This window comes from Atta cephalotes (assembly GCF_000143395.1).
Source record: "Atta cephalotes unplaced genomic scaffold scaffold00015, whole genome shotgun sequence".
Classification (NCBI taxonomy): domain Eukaryota; kingdom Metazoa; phylum Arthropoda; class Insecta; order Hymenoptera; family Formicidae; genus Atta; species Atta cephalotes.
Genome location: NW_012130079.1, coordinates 3,430,501 through 3,454,590, shown reverse-complemented (window position 1 = coordinate 3,454,590; position 24,090 = coordinate 3,430,501). Strand labels below are relative to the sequence as shown.

General features: G+C 34.3%; 4 protein-coding genes across 4 annotated transcripts in view; 2 read left to right on the top strand and 2 right to left on the bottom strand.

Moving 5' to 3' along the window:
- Positions 1-2,779, top strand: part of LOC105618071 (uncharacterized family 31 glucosidase KIAA1161) — a 3,555-nt gene extending 776 nt beyond the window's left edge. Inside the window, exons 3-6 of the mRNA XM_012199610.1 lie at positions 607-1,464; positions 1,650-2,155; positions 2,277-2,433; positions 2,595-2,779. Of these exons, the coding sequence (XP_012055000.1) occupies positions 607-1,464; positions 1,650-2,155; positions 2,277-2,433; positions 2,595-2,779 (1,706 nt within the window). The remainder of the gene's footprint in view (positions 1-606; positions 1,465-1,649; positions 2,156-2,276; positions 2,434-2,594) is intronic.
- A 158-nt stretch (positions 2,780-2,937) lies between these two features.
- LOC105618069 (centrosomal protein of 120 kDa-like) lies at positions 2,938-7,464 on the bottom strand. The gene is made up of 10 exons (XM_012199608.1): positions 7,413-7,464; positions 6,917-7,064; positions 6,547-6,802; positions 5,139-5,449; positions 4,805-5,042; positions 4,608-4,728; positions 4,398-4,501; positions 4,038-4,319; positions 3,590-3,918; positions 2,938-3,271 (listed from the first exon to the last, which is right to left on the bottom strand). The coding sequence occupies exons 1-10, from the start codon at positions 7,462-7,464 to the stop codon at positions 2,938-2,940; spliced, it is 2,175 nt and encodes a 724-aa protein (XP_012054998.1).
- A 1,402-nt stretch (positions 7,465-8,866) lies between these two features.
- LOC105618067 lies at positions 8,867-9,971 on the top strand. Its single transcript, XM_012199606.1, has 4 exons — positions 8,867-9,044; positions 9,126-9,291; positions 9,485-9,688; positions 9,761-9,971. Exons 1-4 carry the CDS (start codon positions 8,867-8,869, stop codon positions 9,951-9,953), a joined length of 741 nt encoding a protein of 246 aa, XP_012054996.1. The 3' UTR covers positions 9,954-9,971.
- Positions 9,972-16,831: 6,860 nt separating this feature from the next.
- Positions 16,832-24,090, bottom strand: part of LOC105618066 (casein kinase I) — a 33,913-nt gene continuing 26,654 nt past the window's right edge. The window contains exons 4-11 of the mRNA XM_012199605.1: positions 23,274-23,422; positions 22,744-22,978; positions 21,936-22,255; positions 21,152-21,226; positions 20,451-20,531; positions 19,206-19,331; positions 18,186-18,292; positions 16,832-16,901 (exon numbers count right to left, since the gene is read on the bottom strand). Of these exons, the coding sequence (XP_012054995.1) occupies positions 16,832-16,901; positions 18,186-18,292; positions 19,206-19,331; positions 20,451-20,531; positions 21,152-21,226; positions 21,936-22,255; positions 22,744-22,978; positions 23,274-23,422 (1,163 nt within the window). The remainder of the gene's footprint in view (positions 16,902-18,185; positions 18,293-19,205; positions 19,332-20,450; positions 20,532-21,151; positions 21,227-21,935; positions 22,256-22,743; positions 22,979-23,273; positions 23,423-24,090) is intronic.

Here is a 24,090-nt window from a genome sequence, read left to right as displayed (position 1 = left end):
ACGTACGTACGTAACGTAGTTTAGTAGTTAATACTTATACTTATATAGTTAGTTATTTCTTACTACTATACTACGTACGTATATATATATAATATATTATTATATACACACATATATATATATATATATATATATATATATATATATATATACACATACACACGTGTTTGTCTTTCCTAAGCTGCGATTTCAATTACACTATTAGATATCAAAGGAACAATGTAATTCAGTCTCTTAAATTAATGTATGTCAAAATGTCAAGTCAACATTTCTGTGGTCAATTTCAAGATAAATAACGTCCATATTAACATACAGAACTTAGTAAATAATAAAATAATTAGAATTGCATTTAACATATTTTCTTGAATTAAATAGTGTAATTCCATTATTTCAATTAAATTAATGATATATATTAAATAGGAGCAGTAGTAGCCTATAAAAATGATTAAAAATAATTCATATTGAATATAATTTAATATTATGAATTTAACATATTTTCGTAAGCTTCAATATTTCTTCCTGTTAATTAATATCTCTACAAAATCAATATGAATTTTATACGTTTTAATGAAAGAGTTGCATTGATAAATATAATATTTATTTCAGATGGCACGAAGATGAATAATATCTTTTTCACGAAAAGTAATAAATTTATAGACACTTCATTCAAAAAAGATCCCGATAATGCATTCCTCATAATCACTCGTACACTCCACGATCCCAATGGCGAACTGCTTGATTGTTTCCAACTTAATGATAACACACAATGGTTCGGCGGGCCACAATTTCGCTATCAGCACTGGCCTATACAGAATATGTATTATGAGGAAGAGCCGTACTTGCCTACGCATCCTTCAAACATGGCATTAGCTGAACGTTATTGGCTATCCAGCAAAGGAATTTACATCTACGTGGACGATGCAAGCCCGCTATTCCTCGATCAGAACAATTATCGGGATAAGTATTTATGCATGATCGCTAAGAACAAAGCGCCCTATCAGCATCGCGACGTTATCAATATCACATACACAATAGGTTTTTTTTCGAATCCGAAAGCTGCTCATCAATACGCAGTAAAAAAGCATTTAGGTAGGCCGACGGATCACCCCGACAGCCTGATGATTAAATATCCTATATGGTCTACCTGGGCCAGATACAAGACCAATATCACCGCGAAAGTGGTAGAAACTTACGCGGATGAAATCGTCGCCCATAGATTCAAGAATAGTCAAATCGAGATTGACGATAACTGGGAGACCTGTTACGGCTCCGCTGAGTTTGATCTCATCAAGTTTCCCAATGTCAACGCTCTTACGCAACGATTGCAGGAAAAGGGCTTCCGCGTCACTTTGTGGATACATCCTTTCATCAACCGAAATTGTGAACCCACGTACTCCACCGCGCTGAATAAGGATTACTTTGTTAAAAATCAAGATGGAAACGTTCAAATGTCGTGGTGGCAAGGTAAGAATTAGTTCAAAATCGATGTTCTTTGTTGCAGAGAAAACGATGATTATTCTCTGCAGTTGTCAAATTTTTTAAATATTAAATACCCTGCGTCACTTAAAGAAATAAAAAGCGATATTTATTTGCAAATGAATTTATGAATTTTCAATCTTTTAATGTACCTTCAATTATATCTTTTTTAGGTTCAGATGCCGCCACGATTGACTTTACAAATTCGAACGCTGTGACATGGTGGACAAACCGCCTGAGTCGTCTTCAGCGAGATTTAGACATCAACAGCTTTAAGTTCGATGCCGGCGAAGTGTCCTGGTTACCACAGGTACCGAAGTTAAATGATCAGTCTGAGTTGCAGCCAGGTATATTCACAGAAGAATACGTCCGCAAACTCGCATCAAACTTCCCCCATAATATTGAAGTGCGGGTAGGATGGCGTACTCAGGACTTACCGATATTTGTTCGCATGATCGATAAGGATACCAGGTGGACCTGGAACAATGGTCTACCCACGCTGATCACGACGTTACTGCAGATGAATCTTAACGGATATGTCTATGTGCTGCCAGACATGATCGGCGGCAACGGTTACGGAACGGTACCATCTAAAGTCTTATTCATCAGATGGTTGCAAGCCACTGTCTTCATGCCATCGATGCAATATTCTTTTGTGCCATGGGATTTCGATGAAGAAGTAAGTAATATGGAAAATCCTAGATGAATGGAGGAATGTTGTACGATAAGTTAACGAATTTAATTCCCTTAAATCATATTATAATATTGCAAAGAAATAATGTCCATCTATATTTTACCAGACTACCAAAATCTGTAGAGAATATACCGAATTACACACAAATTACTCGACAGAAATTATAAAAGCCATGCGACAGGCTGTTAAAAAAGGCACTCCTGTAAATCCACCCATTTGGTGGATTGATCCGCTCAACTCAGAAGCTCACAGGATTAATGACGGTAAGTTCATAAGAATATATAAAATTATATTTTAAATTTATCAAACATCTAAACAATCAATCTTATTCATAAATGTTCTTGACAAATCTAGAAAGCACGATCACTTGATAGTGATCTTAAAATAATTGATGATTGAATGTTGCTGCTTAACTGAATTACAGAATATCTCCTTGGTGAATCTATATTGGTTGCTCCGATAGTTGAAGAGGGTAACGAATATCGTGATATCTACTTACCTAAGGGAATATGGTTGGATATGAATCGAAAAATCACTCATGAAGGACCGAAATGGCTGGAAGACTATTATGCTCCTTTAGACGTACTTCCTTTCTTCAAGAAATCATAAGCAAAGAATTTAAAAATTTTCAGTAAAATATTTATTTGTGTAAATATACATGTATAAATTATCTTGTAACATGTCATATATTTTGAAATTGCATACCTTCCTCTTCTTATGTGAAAATCGAACGTTAATCAGAGAAAAACAAGCAGAAAATAAATTCGCTACCTGCTTGTCAATAAGGATCGAATCTCTGCGTTAAGTATTTTAATCACTACGTCATCATCCATGTAATTTCCGGTCCTTAAAAGAGCGTCACGTTCCTCTTTCAACATCTGCAATCGCTCATTGTATTCTTTTGATTTATCATCAACGATTTTATTACTATTACAGGGAATGTCATAACAAATGTCATCAGCTGTCGTAAATATTTGATTGTAAGTTTCTTTCGTAGAGGATTGTTTCGGCTTGATCACATCAATTTCTTTTTGAAGCTCTTTCAACAAAAGTTGATCGTTGTCCAAAGCTTTTCTGTCTACAGACAAAATTTCCGCAATGCTGTATGTGAGAAAAGTGAAAGTAAGTACAGGAAAATACACTTCCATATCAAATTATATTATGTATTTCAATTGTTCCGATGTTATAATGCATTGTAAAAAATCTATGTACAAGCTTGTAAAATAATTTGACATTAACTAAATTTCAATTTCAAGAAATTTTATGTTAAACATGTCGCGAAAAATAAAAATGTTCTATATTTTTGCTTTCTATTTACTGATTTCAATACTGATATCAAAATTTTGTCATTAGTGCTTTAACCTGAAAAGGATTCCTATAATAAGATTAATTAAAATAATGCTATAACATATAACGTACTCTGCACTCATTAGTTCTTCCCTATTGTTCTTGATTTGAACTTGCATGGCTTCTTGATAATCCACTTTCATTCTGTGTAATTCGCGAACTGCTTTGCCCCATTGTTCTCTAAAAAATTCTTTTCCTTTCTGCGCATTATCTAATTTTTCCTCGAGAATTTTTACTTCTTGCAACAAAGACGCTGTTTGATCTTGAGTTAATGATGCCTTTTGATATATTTGCAATTCGTCCATTTGTTTACTTATCGACGATTTCATATTCTCGTTTTCATATGATAATATTTCCATTTGTGTCTCTAAAGCAACTTTTTTCTCCTCAAGTTTAGCAATCTGCATAAAATGTAAATATCATACGATATAATATTTAATAGTCCTCTTTTTAAGTATATATTACATGAGAGATGCAGATCCAAAACGAAATATATATAACTGAGATATTCTTCACAAACCTTTGACGTAAGATCACTTTGCGTTGCATTCAACAAATCTTTAAGTTCTTGTAACTTGGTTTCATATCTCCATTGCAAATCCTCATTTGCCTTTATCAGTCTGGTCTCATTTTCCAGGCTCTTCAATCTACGATTTCGCAAATCTTCAGTAGCGTTGTTTAAACTGTTGGCCAATGTTTTACATTGTTCGACACTATATGCGAGCTTTGATTCCAGATTTTCCTTCTGCATTCGCCATTCCTCACTCAGCATGTTCAAATGTCGTTCTTCCTTTCTTTTGAGCTAATTCATATCACAAATAATAATGTCATTAAATAATTATCGATCAAATTGCTGTTATCTCGTTACCTCAGCTTTTACCTCAGCTTTAAACATTTCTTTTTGGCGTTCCTTCCAAGTTTCGAGCTCGTCCACTATTTTATACGCTAAGCTATCGTCCAATATTGGTGGGCCAAGATTTTTATCTTAAGTAAACCATTTCAATAAATAAAGAGCTGAAGTTCTATCGTTAAGAAATAATACAAATAGGAAATAAACATAAATATTTTAATAAACTTAATGTATATCTACCGATGGTTTCTTTCTTTAATATACAATGCGGTCCACGATCTTCTAATTTCAGTGTAATGTCGATATCAGCAATTTTATTTCGATCTGTATCGAACAGAGATAATTTATACTGACATTCGAACTGAAAAAAAGTTCTTGTTTTAATTTTTATTATTTTATAAGATTTATATATATATATATATATATATTAATATTACCTTTTCTTGACAAAATAACGGTTTTACATCAAGCACTAGTAGTGACAATTCATCACTTTCGTTTATGTCGCATATACTAATTTTCGGTGGGAAAGATTCTAGTAATTGTTTTATTTCATTTGGTGCGGATATAAAGTGAAATTGGCATACAACATCTTGCAATTTAACTTTCTCGTTTAGTAAAACTGGCATTGTTGCATACGCTGTTGACATGACTTCAGTTTTTGGATGGTGAAATCTATGTAGAAAAATTATATTAAAAAGAATTGAAAAGGAAATATTATTATATTCCTTATTATATTCCTTTAATTGAAAAAATATATATCAATCAAACCGAAATTTAATTTCCTGTCCCGATAACATTTCAGATACCAATGATATTGCCTCAAGTGAAATGCATAAACAATAGCAGTGATAAGATCCATCTCTGATATGATTTTTATTAACATTGTACAGGATTCCATCGCACGAGCGCGAACATGTAACTTTAGATTCCGTTTGATGTTTTAAGCTTTGGCAATCAACAGATTGTTTGTTTACATTTTTATATTCCTTTGTACATTTTTCTTCATTAGGAATATTCTTGAAACTAGATTTTCCATAATCGCCACTAGGATTTCTGTGAGACTCAATTTCTGGACATCTCTGAAATCAGATATTTTAAATTATACATAATCTTCACACTATCAATTTTGATAATCACTAGGGTGGGATATTATTGATAAAATGACTAAGTTTCTATTCTACCTGATCGACATTATTTATACTTTCTTCATTACGATTCATTTGAGTGTTAGACATCATATGATTGTTAGAGTTCATTGCTGTATCAGAGTTGAACAAAATATTTGTTTTATTTCCAATATATTGCAATTTAAGTTGCAGATCAAGATAAAGTTTCTGATGGTTCTGGTTTTCAATGGATTTTTCTATCGAATCTTGTTTAATTAGAAAACATTGTTCGTTTAAAGTAGTACTCGCATGCGAAGCACATTTGAGAAATTCTTGCAAATTATCTACGGGTACTAGAGATTGCAGATTAACTGATGATTCAGCTATTAAGTCATTTTCATGTTTTAAATATATTAACAAATACGGTTTTGATTGTAAGTATTGCTTTAAGACACTTAAGGAGCTTCGTATTCTCATTATTACTTTTTCGGGGACAAAATGAGATCTATTAGATTCTGTTTTGAACGGTCTCAGTTCTACATCATTTTCCAGAACTCGATATGAGAGTACAGTGCTATGTTTATTTGAATTTTCAGGTAATAATAAATGCAAATTTTTTATGTACATAGCCATGATACTTAATATGAATAATTCACAACAAGTATCTAAAGGCCCCAATTGAATCAATTGCTCATCAGGATACAAATAAGGGATTATTTTAGTACTTTCCAAAATAACATCTTTTTCTATCAAACTTCTACTGTGCTACGAAATAATATGATGTGATAGTGATAACTTATATATTAGGTATGGAAAAAAGTTCGTGGCGTTTTTCCCGTTAGATGTAAACGAGAAAAACGCCATGAACTTTTTCCCACACCTAATATATATATATATATATATATACATATATATATATATATATTTTTTTTTTTATGAAACTAATTATAGTTTAATATATTATACTATTCTCTTACTTTATTATTAATAATTTGTTACTCAGTTATTAGGAGAACATAGATTATTATGAACCTCGAAATATACTATTCATACAAAATAATACATTTTACCTCCGTTGTTGGATTTAAAGTTACATCTTTCCGATCTTCAACTCTTAATGCAAGAAGTAACTCAGGCTTTTGTATTTTAAGGTCGCTTCGTAATCCCAGCAATTTGTGCCAACTTGCTTTTGGATTCAAATCTCCACATTTAGATATTATTTGCGCAGAACGTATATTTAATAGAACGTACCCGAGTTTCTCTCTACCTTCGTTCTCTTTAAAAGCAAAGCATTCTAATTTTAATGAGACTTGTTCTGATCGCATTCTATAAATTAAATACAAAATGAAATCATCAAACATCTATACTTTATTATCAAATATATATACTTTATTAGCAAATAATAGCAATTTGAATAAAAAGAACAAATATCATTCTTACCTTCTCAACATTATTTTATTAGTTTCCCAAACTAAATCTGTGACATATTGCGGAGTTGGACATGACTCGATTCTGTCAGTTTCTAAGGAGTGTCCATTTAAAGTTCCAATTAATAATGTTGGTTGTAAAATTTGGTCAAAACCCTTCCCTGTAATATATATATACATAAAATTTTATTTTATGATAATTGTTATAATTGATTAATTATAATTTGATAAATAATTTGATTTCCTCATACATTTAAGGTCCACATAAAAATTCCCTAATTATACTACATATTATATCATAATTTGTAAGTTATATAAATTAATATTTTCTGTTCTTTATTCCAATTATTATTAAAATTATTATGATATAATTATAAAAAATAAGTATATTTTTTTAGAGAAAAGAATTTTCAAGGAAAACATCAATTTTTAGAAATTTTAGAAATAAAACTTGCAATATTTTTAAGGTATACGTAATGCATTTACGTAAGGCATTTATAAAATTTTACCTTCTTTTATGCTCAAAATAATTTGCACATCGGATTTAGTTGCTTTCGTCATTTTACTTCTATAAAATATTCAGTTCCATAAAATAACAAATTCAGCAATATATTTGCCACGTATTTACACACTCCAGAGTCTTCCAGATTCAAACCCGCTGTCATGGTAACGGATTCATAAACACGAATCACGTTCCCTGATACAGCAGAAAAGTATCCCACAGAAAAAAAGAGAAATCAGAAAATACATTAAATATCTGTATTATTAGTCATATTTTAATATAATTCTCATTAAAATGTTTAAAAATCGACCAATAAACTTCGCACACTCGGTGCATCTCCCTTTTGCTTCTTATCAGTACTTTCCATTTGATGGAACACAAGTCGCACAAGTTCTATCTTTGTCACTCTCTGAATATCAACAAGGATAAAACGACGCTTATTCAATTGTGTCATCAAATAGAAAGCACTTAAAGGCTTAAATATATAATACTGGCAACAGACAACAAAGAATAACGAGCTGTCCAATCAGAATTCTGTGTAAGTTCGATATTATATCCCAGAGCTCTGATTGGACAGCTCGTTATTCCCTGTTGTCCCTATTACGTTTAAGCCTTAAGGCTATACACATCCACGATGCTAGAAATCGATCCGAGACCTTTGAAGAAAGAATTAACCAATCGCAATGGTCATGTGAACAAATTATTCAAATGTGATTTGTAAATTTTTTTTTCTGTCCGAGATTTCGGACAGATTTCTAGCATCGTGAACATCGGGCTTTAACCCAGGTCTTCGTGTTGCACTTTATACACTCAACAATTTCGCTTTCTCTCTCTCTTTCTCTCTCTCTTCAACGCCTGAATACATATCTTTATCTTAGTTTAAGTGCAAAATTTGTTCGCGTTACTTGAAATCCCTCCAAATTTTTCCATTTAAAAGGAGATAAATATATATTCGGATGTTGGAACGAGAGAAAAAACGAAGATGCTGAAAAGTACAACTCGGACGAACCTAATATACTCCCCAAACACACTCGAAAAAATGAAAATCTAGTGAGGTTCGATTTCTAAGGAGACATGCTCGGATTTCAAACTACGGAATACACAGTTCGTATCAGGTCTGTTTGCGTTGCTTACATTTTTGATACTTAGCATTTTCGTTTTCTCTCTTTTCAAGAGTCAAATATATATCTTATCTCATTTTAAGTGCAAAAATATTTAGGGATTTCATGCAACACTCGCAACAGACACAAACCTATTATTCATAGGACAATTCACTTTTTGGCGGTTTCGCAGTTTCATGAAGATATCGTGTATTGCTGTGTGATTTTTTTTAATTCCTATGCACATATGATGGATTCATGAAAAGATCATAAATGTACAGTTTCGGCATGCAATCACGGAGGAATTCGAGCTTCGTGAACCTAAGTGGTATCTCTGATACACGGAAAATTCGCGGAGTCGATGGAGCTCGATCAACTGGAGCAGTCCGCAAAACAATTAAATGCGGTGCTTAACGAGTTCCCGATCGTCGCAATCTCGCTGGACGATTTTAGACCAATTGAAGAGAAAGTCCATACGACCAGGAAATCATTGATACCCCTGAACGCCAGGTTATTAATGCTTAAAGCAAAGTACAAACGTACGTCGTTGACGCGTCGGTTTGCACAGTTTTCTTGACTCTAAAATCTCATTCTGGAATTACTTATATTTTACGTTGCAGAGTACATCGATGACAGACGCAGCGAGAGCGAGGATGAGGTCGGAGACACACTGCAGAATGTCGTAAGCGACACACTCCTAAATACTAAGACTATCAAATTGTGTCTTCATAGCACTACCATTCTCTCAATGCTCAGTAATAAGGAAGGCACTGCAGAGGATCAAAAGTGAGAAATAAATTTTTGTAAATGTTATTAATTTAAGAGTACCAATATTATATATGTTTTGAGTCATAAAATTCTTTTTTGTAATTGATCAATCAAATGCTTCAAAATATTTGAAATGAAATTTTGACCTTTAGATATGAATCAAAATGCCACATGTAAAGAGATATGATAAAATAATTTTGCTTATTTTTAGAAAGCTCAACACCTACATGAGTAAACTTTTCACTCTTAATGACAATATTATGGCCACTCAGGAAGCTATCGAGAAAGCGTCTCAAGTACAGCTGGATCTGAAAATCGAATGTCAAAAGGCGGTATTCGAACACACAAAGTTTCTCAAAGAACAGGAGCAAATGCGGAGCGAAAGATTGCAAAAGACAAATCCCGAGATCGTACAGTGAGTAAAGATCCGCGAAATTCGTGTCTCATGAAATATTTTTGTATTTAAAATCTTTATTTTTCTTTTCAGAACTAAAAACCAATTGGAAAAGTATATACGAAATATAAACATAATAAAAAAACTCATTAGAAACTTCATAGCAGTGTCCAGTCAAATGCTAGAAAAGAAGCCGATACTGCTGAAGATGTTGGAGACTCACAGAGACTTGATAAACATCGAAACGATTGTAAAAATGTCGCAAAGTAATGAAGAGAATGAATAAAAAAACCTTAAGGAGGAAGTACGCAGGAACTTTCATTAAGAACTTTTTTCTCAATTTCTTACTGGCTAAGCGCAATAGACACAACACATATTTACAAGAATAAGCTTCCACGCAAGTCCAATGTCTTTTTCTTATTTCTTTTTCCTCATTCTTTTGTTTTTTTTTGTTTGTTTAGTTCTTCTATTAAAACGCCTTGCCAGACGGTTTCGTATAATCATTAAACAAAGCATAATCGGTATTGTAATATAAGTTAAAAATTATATGATAGCAATCACAGCTTACGTATATATAGTAAAATCTTCGTTATAAGGGGAGAGAGATATACATATCCATTTCGTTAGAATCGATACAATGAGAGACTTTCGTTTTTTCGCGTATAATTAGAATTCGCGTTATATTATTATATAATAATAATAATAATCACTGCATGTTAAAATGCAAATGTAAGACAATCGGTTTCTTTTTTCATGGTCCGATGTATATAATATATCATTCAGTCTCGTTATATAATGTCTATTTTTTTTATGTAAACCACTCTCCTCGCTTCCACAATCACACACCCATATGCACATATATATGGGTGTGTGTAAACACATAATTCTCACTATGATAGTACTAAAACAATTTAATCGCTATATACAAGTTTTGCTCAGTTTCAAATATATCAGTTCGAAAGGCGAGTGGAAAGAAAACGAATCCACTTGAAGGGAGCGGCGTTGAATTTCGTTAAAGAACATGATATTGACGGATCTAGAATACAAATCAATTTTTTACACTGTTCGATGAAAAATCGCGGAGTAACGCAATTTTACAATGTGCAGAGTATTTCAACAAATCCGCACTTATATAAATATTGTCGTTTCTCGTTAACTTTCTTGTAAAGAACACATTTGTTCTCAATGACACATATGTCAATTATGTAATAAAAAGAAAATTAGGATGCTCTGTCTAATATTGCATAGTATCGTAATAAAAAATTGCATTTTTACTACAATGTAAACAATGACTATGTAAACAGAACGAAATAAACGCACGCTTTACGCGTTTAATTTATCTTTCTTCTTAATTTTTTCCCCCTGTGTCTGCAGAAACGACAGTTTATGCAAATCCACACGCACAATCATTTCTCTGTATAATTATAAATGTTAATTGCGTCTCGTAAATCTCGCGTTATAACAAAATATCGGACACGTGTTCGCATACCCACACGCGTGAGCTGCCGATCTCATAAAAACGGCAATTTCTTCTTATCGTAGCAATCAGCGATTTTATTGTTCAACAATTCGTCCATTAAAACAGTACGAACATATAGTAAGTCAAAAAATGTATACACATAAGCCTCACTATGAAGAAACTATAGTGCTGATTAAATTAATCTCAGGAATCTCCCAATCAACATCTCTCTAACATCGTCGAATCGACATATTTATGCAATTAAACGATCACAACACACGAAGGGAAACGCATGATCATCCAATCTCTCTTTCTCTCGAAATTACGCTTTACGTAACAAGATAATTAATTACGCAGCCTCATTTTTTTTCCACAGATACGCATGACCACATTTATCGCTGTATATGCTGCTCTTCGATCAATGAGCCATGGAATGAAAAACACCGAGGATATATCGATCCTGGCCCCAATCTCTCCTACTCGTACCAATTTACAAATATACAAAAAAGAAGAAAAAGAAAAGTATCTCTTGAGCGGAGATGATCTTTCTTTCTCTCTCATTTTGGATTACAAGTCTTAATCTTCCCACGTATGCAACAATCGCTCTTCTCTCTGTGCAAGATACATATCTAGGGGAACTGGAAAAATGTATAAGTTTTGTATATTTTTTGCGTGTAAATTGTGTATATGCGCGCGCGCGCGCGCGCGTGTGTGTGTGTGTGTGTGTGTGTCTACAATATCCGAGGAGACAGGATTTGCTCACAACCATACTTAACCAGCAGTCAGTCGTGTTATATTAAAAATCGTGACTTTGCGCGCGCGTGCGCTTTGAAAAATCGGCTAGAAAACTACGAGCTAAACATCCTTACGCAACGTGGTTGCACAGCAGGATTTATTATAATTACGCCAAAACGGATTCCTCGGTGACAGGACAATGATATAATAAATATCAGAGACTTTCTCTCTTTTTCTTCTATGTTGCGCCTACATGGACCTCTCGCGCACGCACGTGCTCTCCTCTAATCAGAAATCACCTGATTGAAACTTACAATTGTATATGCCGCTCGCTATTGGATTTATCGCGCGAACAAATTTTATTCGCAAGGACGCGATTCGCGTAAGCTCACGTGATCCGCGTACGCAACAATTGCGATCTAGCGTCTTATATACAAGTATGGAAATACGGCGGATACGACTCACGCGAAGTCGCGCCGGGAGAAAACTTAACATCTTTTTTCAACGATTCGTTCTCTTTCCACGCATGCGGATATCATCCAACGTCAGGCATTCATCGGATCACTCATTCACTTTCTGCGTCCGCTGATATAAATGTAGAACGACTGGTTGTTTCGACGATCGCTCGCCAATTGCGTTTCAAGCTTATAAAAGAAAGGAACGATGCTCTCGCGGTGTGTCGACAGTAGGAAGATACAGTTAATGAGAGGGAGAAAAAGAGAGGGAGAGAGAGAAAGATGAAATTCATAGAGTAAGCTTATTATATCTCTATGTTTTTAAGCGTATTACTTTTCAAGATGTTCGACGGAATGATTCCCTCCCTCTCTTCCGTCTCTCGTTTGCCTTTTATCTTACGAGAGTACGCATGATGTCAAATATACACGGTAGAAGTATGTGATAGTTCCGTAAGTACATGGGTTTTCTGTTGTCGGACGCGCTTGCCGAGAAGTACTTAAGGTATTCAATGTGGATACAACGTGGTGTACAGGCGTGTTACATAGTACGTATGCGCATATATATCTTGGGAGTGGTACGAAATCATCGGTCAGACTAGCGTGTGGATCATTGGACGTAACATACGTTTCTTCAACACTTGCCACCTCCGCGCCTCTGCTCCTTATTCGATCTCTACTGTTTACCATGTTCCTGCAAAAAGAAACAGACTTGAATTTAACTATACCTTTGAGCAAACAAGTAATACTAGCGGAAATGTTCTCTCTGGGAAATTCTGAAAACGGAAGAAGTGGATTGTTAACATTTCGTAGCAACTTCTGCGAATGTTTGTTTAAAAAAAATTGTGCTTGAATTTTCAATTTCTTCTTAATATCGGACAATAAAGAGTTTGCAAATCTTTTCTGAATTTTTTAATACTGATTCTAATATATCTATATTTTAAGAAATGTTACAATCTATGAAATTTAAAGCGAGAAAGTTTTATTCAAAGTCGAATTTAAGTGAGCAATTACAAAATAATCGTTAATAAATCGTAATCAATTATCCTTACTTGTTTAATCAATATGACTGATGAGGTCCTTGCTCTATGTTCCCCAGGTTTTCATACATATTTTCTGATTTGTCTCTTGGTTACTTAAAACGTTTCGTCGCGAGCCATTAGCAGAAAATCGCACGTGTTAATCCTTAGAAATGCCTCGCGACAGTAAGGCTCTCCTCATCATGAAAAATAGAGGATTAAATGTTTACAGCAGAGTGAGTTCATTACAAAATGAATTATGTTATTGCATATACACCGTACTCAATTCATTTTTTTCGTATTTAGATCAATCTGTCTCGAAAATCACGTATGGTCGATTCTAGTTTTTATTATTGATTGCGACATAAATTTTTATATCAAGAACATCGAAATAGAACCAAGCGTGGACACACCGTTGATTCTTTCCTTTCTCTCATTTGTTCGTTAATGTCCTTTTTAATAATCGAAAATGCGCATGGATCAAGAAACAAGGGCTATCCATGGACATCGCACTCTTTTCGCAGAAGAGATAATTTGTATCAAAAGAAACGCTTTTCTTTTCTGTTTCTTTTATCGTTTTTTTTCTTTCTTTTCCCTTTTTTTTAATCGATACACACTGGTGATGGAACACGAATTTGACTGCAATGTCATATAATTTCGGCTATGTCACATAATTTCCTCGCATTTACGTGTTACTAAATTTTCATTATATACGCTATAGAGTCTACAGACAGAAAAAATCTTACTTCATCGATATGTTATGTAAAATGTAATTGTTTCAACTGTTCATCGCGATAGATCACTTTCTCACATGATAATTTCATTTTGGAAGGCATGAAACCGAATCTTATGATATTGCTTCGGAAATTGTAGCACGGAAACTATGCGATTTCTGCGCGATTTACCACCGTTATTTGAAAATTACAGGTGTACGCGGGCGGAGAAATTATCATAAATAATACGCGAACAATAATCATGATCGTATCGAGAAATATTATTCACAAAAAGACATTTCGCATTTCGAGAAGCTCGTAGCAAAACGTTCCTTAATATATATTAATTACGATTTATATAGTGATAATAGAACTATCGTGCGTTCATAATTCCCGTGTAGAAAAAATAGGCAGTGTACACATATCAAAGAAATTATTTCGACAAATTAACGCATTGGGAGTTTCGATTTTAGTATGGACTTTTATATGGATACGATTCAGTATTATCTCGATAGCGCTTATTAATAACGCTAATGCTAATACTACTCTTTCACATCTACAATATATAACTCAAAATTAAAGTTATATAAAAATTATTTACTATACGGAAGGCTCGTATATACTACATATATCCTAATATAAATATTTCAATGCATTAGAATCATTCTGTATCACGTATTGGACGGTGGATTAAAAGAAAAATCGAAATAAAAAAAGTATTTAAATAAAATCAGGAGAACGCGAACTTTCACTTTATACGTAGCATTATATGTTCTCATGATTCATGACGCGCATGATTTATAATTTGTGGACTCGACGAGGGCAAAATGAGAGCATTTATTTACAGATATATCTAATGTCTCAATCCCATCCCTGCGGGCCAGTATACATGCGATCGTCGTTTTTTTATTCCTTTTCAGTTTCATGCCTTTCAAGAAGATTATAATCGGATTTCGTGACAATCGAAATCACGATTATAACAAATTCGGGAACACGTTATGCTCGCTTATCCTGCAGGGGGGCTGTGAATACAATGAGATCTGCGGTAGGTTCAATTCGTTATAATTCACGATTATACATGCGATCGCACGACGAGTCGCCAACGTGTATCCATCGCACAACGCGGCGGTGTATTAAAAAGTAAGCGTCCCCGTGTTTCAAGAAGAGAGTCGTAGGCACAAACAAGTTCTCTCAACATTGGTACGTCATTTCCTTCTTACTCCTATGTAATGCGAATGTGATTCAGTTGGTTTCCCGATATTGAAACGTCATGGCCGCCGTCACGGCCGACAACTGTTTTCAGTCAACAGCGACGTATCAATATATTGATGATATCGATAACAACGTAATTGATAAACGCGGATATGGATGACAATGGTGATAATGACAATGGAAATGGTGATCATGACCAACGATGATGATAAAGATGATCAACATAATAATAATATCAATAATAATAATGAAATAAAATAAAATAATGAAGAATAATCATTATAATAATAGTAATCGTAGTACCTAATAGTAGTAATGGTAGCAGTAGTAAATAGTAATAGTAGTGAATAATGGGCAGCAACAAGATGAAATGTAATCATGACAATAGTAGCAATAATCTAATAGCACGAGGTCACTTTTCTTGGCTAAACGAGAGGATTTATTCAGCAAGTAGGTAAGTGGATTCGCTAACGTCTTAACTTCTATCAGTAGCTCAAGGCCACAAAGAATATTCATCAGCCCATTTGTAAGAACAAGGGAAGGATGTGAATTAAAAAAAGGTGTGAATGAAACTACAAGATGCATACGAGGCACATTTAAAAAGATGGATACCAAGGCTAGAAATTGATTGGACTTAGTGACATGAGAATTTAATCATCGAATAATTAAATTTATCAATCATGGAGAAAAAAAACAATCGAATAAACATGCGAAAACATGCCAAAATCTCATTTTATGTTGTACTAAATTTTCATGCTGCTCATCATTATCTCTTGAAAATATAATTACACTAGATATATCCTTATTAGATTTCTGCGCTTAACTTAAAAATCAAATTAATTAAATTTTAAGAAAGATCTATAATCGCAAAATATATCCATAGCCATTTTCCATCTGTCCAGATGTACTCTATTTTAAAAAATGAGATGAGAAAAAAAAAATTTCTGGCAGCTCCTGATAAAGATCAATGAAAGTCCGGTATCAATGTATCAAGTTCTCTGAATAAAGTTTTAAGTAAAGTCGATAATTGACCATACTTTCATCGTAATATATAACCAAGCAATTCTGATTGCAACAATACTGAGATTACTAGAATTTCACTATACCGAGGAGCGAATGCCTGAATCGTCATCAGCGAGTCCGCTTATTTATCGAAGAAATCAGCTCGATTGGCCAGAGGAAAAGCAGCTTCATTCTCTTGATCTCGACTCAGTCGCGCAACCGTCCAATTAATAATAATAGCGGCGACGTAATAGAATGGTCGTGATGATGTTGATGACGATGATGATTCAGTTCGACAGTGGCGGCGGCGTCGGCGTCGGCGTCATCGTGACAGTGGTGTGCAGCACCGAGTCCCGTGACGCGGATCGGCTGCCGACGCGCAGCAGAGTGACGGCTTCTCTCTCAGGATCGGCGCCGCCTGCAATACCACCTGCTGTACCTGCGCCTGCACGTACTCCCGTTCCGGCGCTGCGCTTGCCAGTCCTTGACGTTGTGGCGACGACTTCCACGGTCTCGTCGGCACTATTACCCGCGCACTGCACCGCCCCCCCGAGACCAACGGTAACGGACAGTCATTTCTGCCTTCCACTTTTCTTCTTCTTGCGCTTGAAGAAGCAACAGCATCTGGAAATGAAGCAAACACTAATAGGACTTAGAGTCGTCTCCTTGGCAGTGTCTTTCGTCGATCAACACATCGAGCATGCAGCAGAGGGAAAATAATTACATTCGACATATGATCGCGCATATGAGAAAGAAATTTGTCAATTTCTCAATAGATATCAGATATGATTATCTGATTGTGTATAAATATATAGTTATTTAATTAATCATGCAGTTGTTAATTTGATTTTATCAAAATTCGTAGAAAAATAATAAGGAAAGGAATGGGAACATCAGAAAAGAGTAAAGAATATAAACTAAACAAAAAGAATAGAGACATTTAATTATATTGTTGCATCACATATAAAGAAATACATCATTTTGATAGTATAATATAATTGAAAAGACGGGGCGTGCGACTTGCTTAAATCAAATTGTCGAAATTTTACATAAATTAATAAAATTCTTTTTTTCTGATTATTTATGCTGTTTAACATCATACATTAATTACAGTCCCTTCGTATAAGATAATTATAATAAAAATATTTAAATGTAATACAAAAAACATTTATTTTATTTTACGATAATAATAAATAATTATCTCTAAATTGTCAAATCAAATCTTGCCCCTATATCTTATATACATTGTAAACATAATTTATGTTGTGAGAATAGCGAAACTTGAATACTACTGTAATATTTTTGTTCTAAGATAAAAGTATTATCACGAATACATTTAATTCATTATAATTTCATATTTTATTCGTGACACTGATTTTCTTTCATTATCAATTTAGAAATAAAATTTCTATGATCAATCAATTTTTAATAACGTTTAACAAATATCATATTTTCTTCTTATATTGCGAAATAAAAAATCTTGAACTGACCATTTTAATTGGTGTAACAAACCTAGTTCGGGAATGAGGGTAGGATAAGTGCTGGAAATATATGCTTGTAAAGATCGTAACAATAACTTTCCACATCGAGGACAACGTTTCCGTTTTAGTTGAATTATTTTTCTGAAAATAACATACACACACATGCATAGCTTAATTCGCTCATTAAATTAAATTTAATCTTTTATATCTTTAATATCCAATTGATAAGTAACTATTATTTTTATTCTGACTTTAACATTCACTTTAACAGTCTTCGACTTAAAGTGAATGTTAAAGTCAGAATACTAAAGCTCTTATACTAAGGCTCTCTCTCAACTAAATTTTACTAATAAAATTTCAGAATACTGCACATATAAATGCAATAATGAAATGCAAGAAAACAGCGGAAGTGTAGAGAAGTACAATAAAACAAACTGCTACTAACTTGGTTTCGTCGATCATGTCCACTTCCTGAGGTGCTGTAATTGGTGTGTTGGAGTGACCAGCGGTCGGGTCATCGTTAGCCAGTTCTCCATTAGTTGACGATACCACCTGTATACATCGTATAATGTTATTGCAAAGATCGATAAGAAAATATACGTTTTACATCAAGGGATTTTTACATAACTATGTAGCTTTGATGTTTTGTTTTTGATACTGGATATGAAAAAAAAAGAATAGCATTCTAGTTGGATTTAAAGTAATATACACTGAAAATCGATTTGTTCAAAATCTACTTGCAAATTACATAAAGAACCAAATAAGATCTTACGTGACAAAAGGGAAAGGGAAGTGAAAATTTTATAGAAGACAAAACTACTGATACATAAATTTAATAAAGCAATATACTAAAGAAATAAAAAGAAGCATAAGTAATAAATTCTGATCTTCCTCAACAGTACGGTTCGTACGTGATGATGATACTTTTGTTATTGCAAGTGCATGGGAAGACAAGTGATCGTACTAATACCGGATTAGTATTTCATATCCAATCAAAGAAAGAAGATAAGTCTCGATCACAATTGACACAAAGACAACATGCCGCAACAAGTCAAATTGCACAGACTTCTAACTGACCATAATCCAGTGGTGCTTTGTCTAGAAATAGAGCGAACAGTTTACTCCTGATAAATTGAAACATCCCGTATACGTCGACATTATGAGAGTGAGAAACGAGAAAGATGATAGAGAAGAACAATGAATAATTTCATCCTTCATCAATCTTTCTATACACGCAAGATTTATATAATTTTTAAGTTTTACGCGGAGAAAAAAATGTACGAGATTATATGTATTTAATGTAAATTTAAAGTCGCATCGCTAAAAAAGTAGCATTTTCATAGCGGGATTGTAAGTGAATCGGCAGAAAATAAACGAGAAGATGCAAAAAAATCGAGAAAAAGGGAGAAGCTTCTGGGAAGTCGAGAGAATGGCACGAGAGAGGAAGATGCGCAGGTAAACTCACCTGTACAGAACCATGCCTGTCAGCAGGTGTCAATGTACCACCGGCTCCTGATTGCTTCACAGTATCTGGCCACGTGGCTCCCACCCCCTTACCGCCCCCACCTCCCACCCCTCCACCTGCCACATCCTAAAGGAACAAGCATGACAATTTCGCAGTTGCATCGCGTTAAACAATGTCCGCGAATAAACTTGAAGGACAGTAAAAAAAAAAGATGTTGAGGAAAGATCCAGAAAGGAAATCTTTTAGGATATAGCATGGCGATCTGTGATGATAAACGCGCTTTAATAAGATCAATCTCTATATTAGGGGGATGAAAATGCGATTCGCTTCCTAATGATAAACGAGATGTACATAATTATCTACGCGTTAAATATTTATATGTTTAATTTTTATGTGTTTCATTCGGATGAATTATAAGGAAAAATGCAATAAATTTCCTGGCTTTAGCTTATCACAAACGATGAGCTACTTAAGCAACCACGGTGAAATTATTTCTCCATGCATGAGTTTATCATTATCGCAGGTTTCTGAACGTATCTATAACTGAATGTATTGTCTCGCCATGGTCCCTCATCTATTTAGTCACTTTAATAATACTGCGCGAAAAAAATTTATTGCCGCTATCAGTCTGTTAATCAACTATTGATCTAAAAGACTTAAGTTCATAGAGTTCACGCTTCACGATCGTTAAACCTCCGACCTTGTTTTACTATCAGAAAAACATTAACAACGCGCATTATAAAATGTAACCGCGGGTATCTTTCCGACTATACACTCATCTCGTTGCTGATAAGATAAAGAATGCATGAAGAAGTCGATTCATCGAGTATGTAACCTAAGATTGGCTTACATATCGGCCTTGTAATTCGAAGCGAACCTCATCCATCATGAGGATCACATCCTCTTCAAAATCATCGTACTCCTACAAATTGATGCCATCATATTCGCGTTGAATTACATGCTCGGAGAAATCAGCATACGTGTATGCATTTTTTGTATTTAATAAATTAACACCGGCATATTGATACTTTCGAAAAATTTGTTTGTTTGATCTATATCTTTATTCTGAGATAAACAAAAATTCTGAATCAAGGTCGTTGTTAAAACTCTGTTTTCGGTTTTTTCGCTACTGAGGCGTGTATCCATGCGGTTAACTCGAATAACAAATGGGCTACACACGTCCATGCTTTTGGCTTAGAGAGAAGAAAAGAAAAGGTAGAAAAAATAGAAAAAAACAAGGAATACCTTATAAGCAGCGGGATGCCGATCACGATTTGGTGATACAACGATCTCCTGGCCGGTTTGAAGGGATCCGACGGGCGTGGACTGTAATGAGAGAGAAAACGTTTGCTTGATATACATATAATGAATGAAAGCTTATAATGAGCGCCATTATCGTGCGCTTCTACGTATTTTCACGAGGTAGATAACATACTTGGAGCTGGAAAGCGGATAGACAGATAGACAGACAGACAGACAGACATATTGACGAACTGTGCACTTTAATTTACGCTAACAGAAGACTTGCGACATCACAATCACGTTAGATCCCTGTATACGTAAGGCCAGTTGGCCGTGGTAACGATTAGTTGGAATTAGATATCCTCATGTAAGAGATTGAACATCGTTTAAATAACTTCTTGATTGATCCATATTTTTCAGAACTTGCTTAAGATAAACTGAGATGCGTGGATATCTCATTCTACCTCATGCATAATCTATCTAATTCTATCTTAAGTGGATCCTGCAAAATAAAACGGACCAAATTTATGGTGTTCAATCTCTTAGTTAAGGATCTTTAGAATATTGTGATAGTGCAATGGTATTTTACTACATTTAAGAATTATAGATATGCGATTATTATATTGCAATTTGCGAAGATATCGAAACTCAATTACTCGGCCGCAGTTATCTAATATTGTCACTACTCGTAAGCCACCACCAACCTTGTCGGACTTAGTTTTGCCAATATGTGAGGGGGCCGCCATCCGCAGTGCTCTCAGATTCTCGAAGTCAGATGGCTAGAGATAGTGCATTGAGAGAGAAGGCAGCATGCAAATGTTAAAAATCAAATGTGAAACTGCTTCGGTATTGCGTAGCTCTATGTTGCGGGTCTGTTGGAATAGGCAGGTGATTTACTTACCCAATTGTCTTACTCCGAACAAGTTATTATTTAGAAAATGACTGACAAAAAAATTAATGATAAAAAATTTCAATTTAAAAAATAGAAATTATTTGGAAGTAGGGGAATCTTTTACCGAAAAACAGAGAAACAATCGAAAAGAATCGATCTTTGCATCATTGAATCATTTGTAAATGTTATTGTAAATGTTATATCATCTTTACTGAGAATATTTACATTTCAAAGATCAGAATAACATTTTGATAAAAATACTTTGTAAAGATTTTCTAATTATATAAGAGATATAAAATCATAAATAAATGACGCAGTTGATAAAATCTTTTTTTCGTTATTGAACAGAAAAAATATACTTATAGATTACGTCAATGCAAAATCAGTTATCGATTCATTTTCTCTTATTAATAATGGTTGTTATTACCGATATTCTTCAATATAACAAACAAGTTAACATGCAAATATATATGTCATTGTTTTTCATGAAGTAATGGATAAAAAATAATGTGACATTCACTAAAGGTTTTTGCAAAAGCTTTTTGCATAACGTGAATAAACAGGAACAAAAATCGTTATGATCATACAATACGTACCATCGTCTTGCCGGTCCAGTCAAATTCGCCATCATTGACGAAGCCACGTCTCTCATACAGATCGTGGAAGAGCTTCCTCAAGTACTCGTAGTCCGGCGTCTCAAAGAAGTCCAGCCTACGTACGTAGCGCAGATACGTGGCCATTTCCTCGGGATGGCCGTCACAGAGCACCTCGATCGGCGTCGCTCGTTTCGTATCGCCAATCTTTTGATAGCGTTCCTTCAGCGTGTCAGCCTTCAGCCCTTGCCACGGCAGGCTGCCACGCAAGAAGTACATGAACATATGGCCCAATGCCTCCAGATCGTCTCTTCTGCTCTGTTCTGTTTATGGTAAAACATACCTTTGTATATACTTCATACAGCTTTCAACAATTATTTATATAATAGAAAATTTCATTGCTCACAACACATATTAGAAGATATTTAGAAAAAATTACTAGCGGGAAAGAGAGAAAGAGAGAGAGAGAGAGGGAGAGAGAGCGCGTTATAAAAATGATATTCACGATGGCTTAATATTCAGCAGGTATTGTAAAGTTCTGTTAAACCTTTGACTTTATATCGATTATTTATGTAATTCAATTCTACATTTGAAAGATTATTAAAATTTAAATAATTTTAATTTATGTTACTTGAAGTCTGAAAAAGAATGATCCTCATGGTACTTACTGAAGATTAAAGCTCTCGCCGCGCTTTCTCCCAGCTAGAAGATGGCTTAGCACGTGGCGATTTATGCAGCGCAATACGGGCACACACACATTCACGCATATACGCACACATATGATGAAACAAAAGTAAAGTACGCCCGTTACCTTTGCCAAGATGCGTGTTAATGCTCATGTAACGCGCCGTGCCAGTAAGACTCTTGTGTTCCCGATACGGTATATGCTTGTTCGTCTCCAAGTCTATATACTCTTTGGCTAGTCCAAAATCGATTATGTGAATAATTTTTTCTCGCTTGGTAGTGGATCGTCCTATCAGAAAATTTTCCGGCTTGATGTCGCGGTATATCAAATGCCGACTATGAACGTATTCTATCCTATGGAGCTGTTAAAAAAAAAACAGACACATTTTTTATATTTTATTCTACCAAACAAAATTATCAATTTTTATTCTCGCGGAACAACAATTTTTTATTTTATTTTTCTATTTAATTGAAATAATAGTTTCAAACAAGTCACTCTGATAATAACAAGAAAACAGTTACTCTGAGGAGAAATGGCAAACATTGATGTTTGTGGAGTTTGCCAAATGTCAAATAGTCTGGTGTTTAAAATCGACCTCCAAAGTGTGGTTGTTTGAGAGTTAGTTTTGCGGAAAGTGTTACGGTAATGCGACTTACGAGCTGTGTGGCAATGTTGAGAACGGTCTTCAGCGTAAACCTTCTCCCGCAGAGGTCAAAGAGGTCTTCGAGGCTTGGACCAAGGAGCTCCATCACCAGGGCGTTATACTTCCCGCACGGGCCGAAGTAGTACACCTCCGGTATACCCTCTATATGTGTGTTATGAACTATACCGATCGACAAAAGCAGATCATACCCCAGATCACCCCCAGTGTATACACGAAATTATAATGGAACGCGTAAAACGAAATAAGAGCACATTACGACTGTAAAATAGGCAGATATAATTTTATGAATGATATTTTCAGTAGTAAAAATTTCGTTAACAATGTTGGAAATTTTCTGATTAATTTCTCATTTAACATGAAAACGCAACGCAAAACGAGAAAGAAAAACTTTTACATACACTGAACTGTGATATTTCGCGAATATTTTTCATAATTTTGCAGAATAAGTACAACTCCCAATGGAATATAACTTAATGTTTTAAGCTTCAATATTGCATGATAAGTCCTTAAATAAATAATTAAGTATTTTTCCCAATGGAAATAATTATAAAGATAATAACTAAAATAATACAAAAATGACGCGCGAGAAATGCTGTTGCTGAATACTCACTATATATATATTGAAAATTATGAAGTTGTGACAAATAATGACTTCAACGTTTCTAAAAAAGTCGACTCGAAATTGGCCAAAGAATTAACCGTTATAAGATAATGTAAAACAGCTTGTATCTATTTATGTATATATATATATATATATATATATATATATATATATATATAGAACGACATATATATTATTTCTTACGTAG

What these genes read in the sequence shown, in the direction of transcription:
- LOC105618069 (XM_012199608.1), bottom strand. Translation starts at nt 7,464, where the DNA reads ATGACGAAAGCAACTAAATCCGATGTGCAAATTATTTTGAGCATAAAA. An exon ending in GGACAGGAAATTAAATTTCG is followed by an intron (nt 5,043 to 5,138) that starts GTTTGATTGATA and finishes TTTTCTACATAG; the next exon opens with ATTTCACCATCCAAAAACTG. An exon ending in ATTAAAGAAAGAAACCATCG is followed by an intron (nt 4,502 to 4,607) that starts GTAGATATACAT and finishes GGTTTACTTAAG; the next exon opens with ATAAAAATCTTGGCCCACCA.
- LOC105618067 (XM_012199606.1), top strand. Translation starts at nt 8,867, where the DNA reads ATGGAGCTCGATCAACTGGAGCAGTCCGCAAAACAATTAAATGCGGTG. An exon ending in GGCACTGCAGAGGATCAAAA is followed by an intron (nt 9,292 to 9,484) that starts GTGAGAAATAAA and finishes GCTTATTTTTAG; the next exon opens with AAAGCTCAACACCTACATGA. An exon ending in ACAAATCCCGAGATCGTACA is followed by an intron (nt 9,689 to 9,760) that starts GTGAGTAAAGAT and finishes TTTTCTTTTCAG; the next exon opens with AACTAAAAACCAATTGGAAA.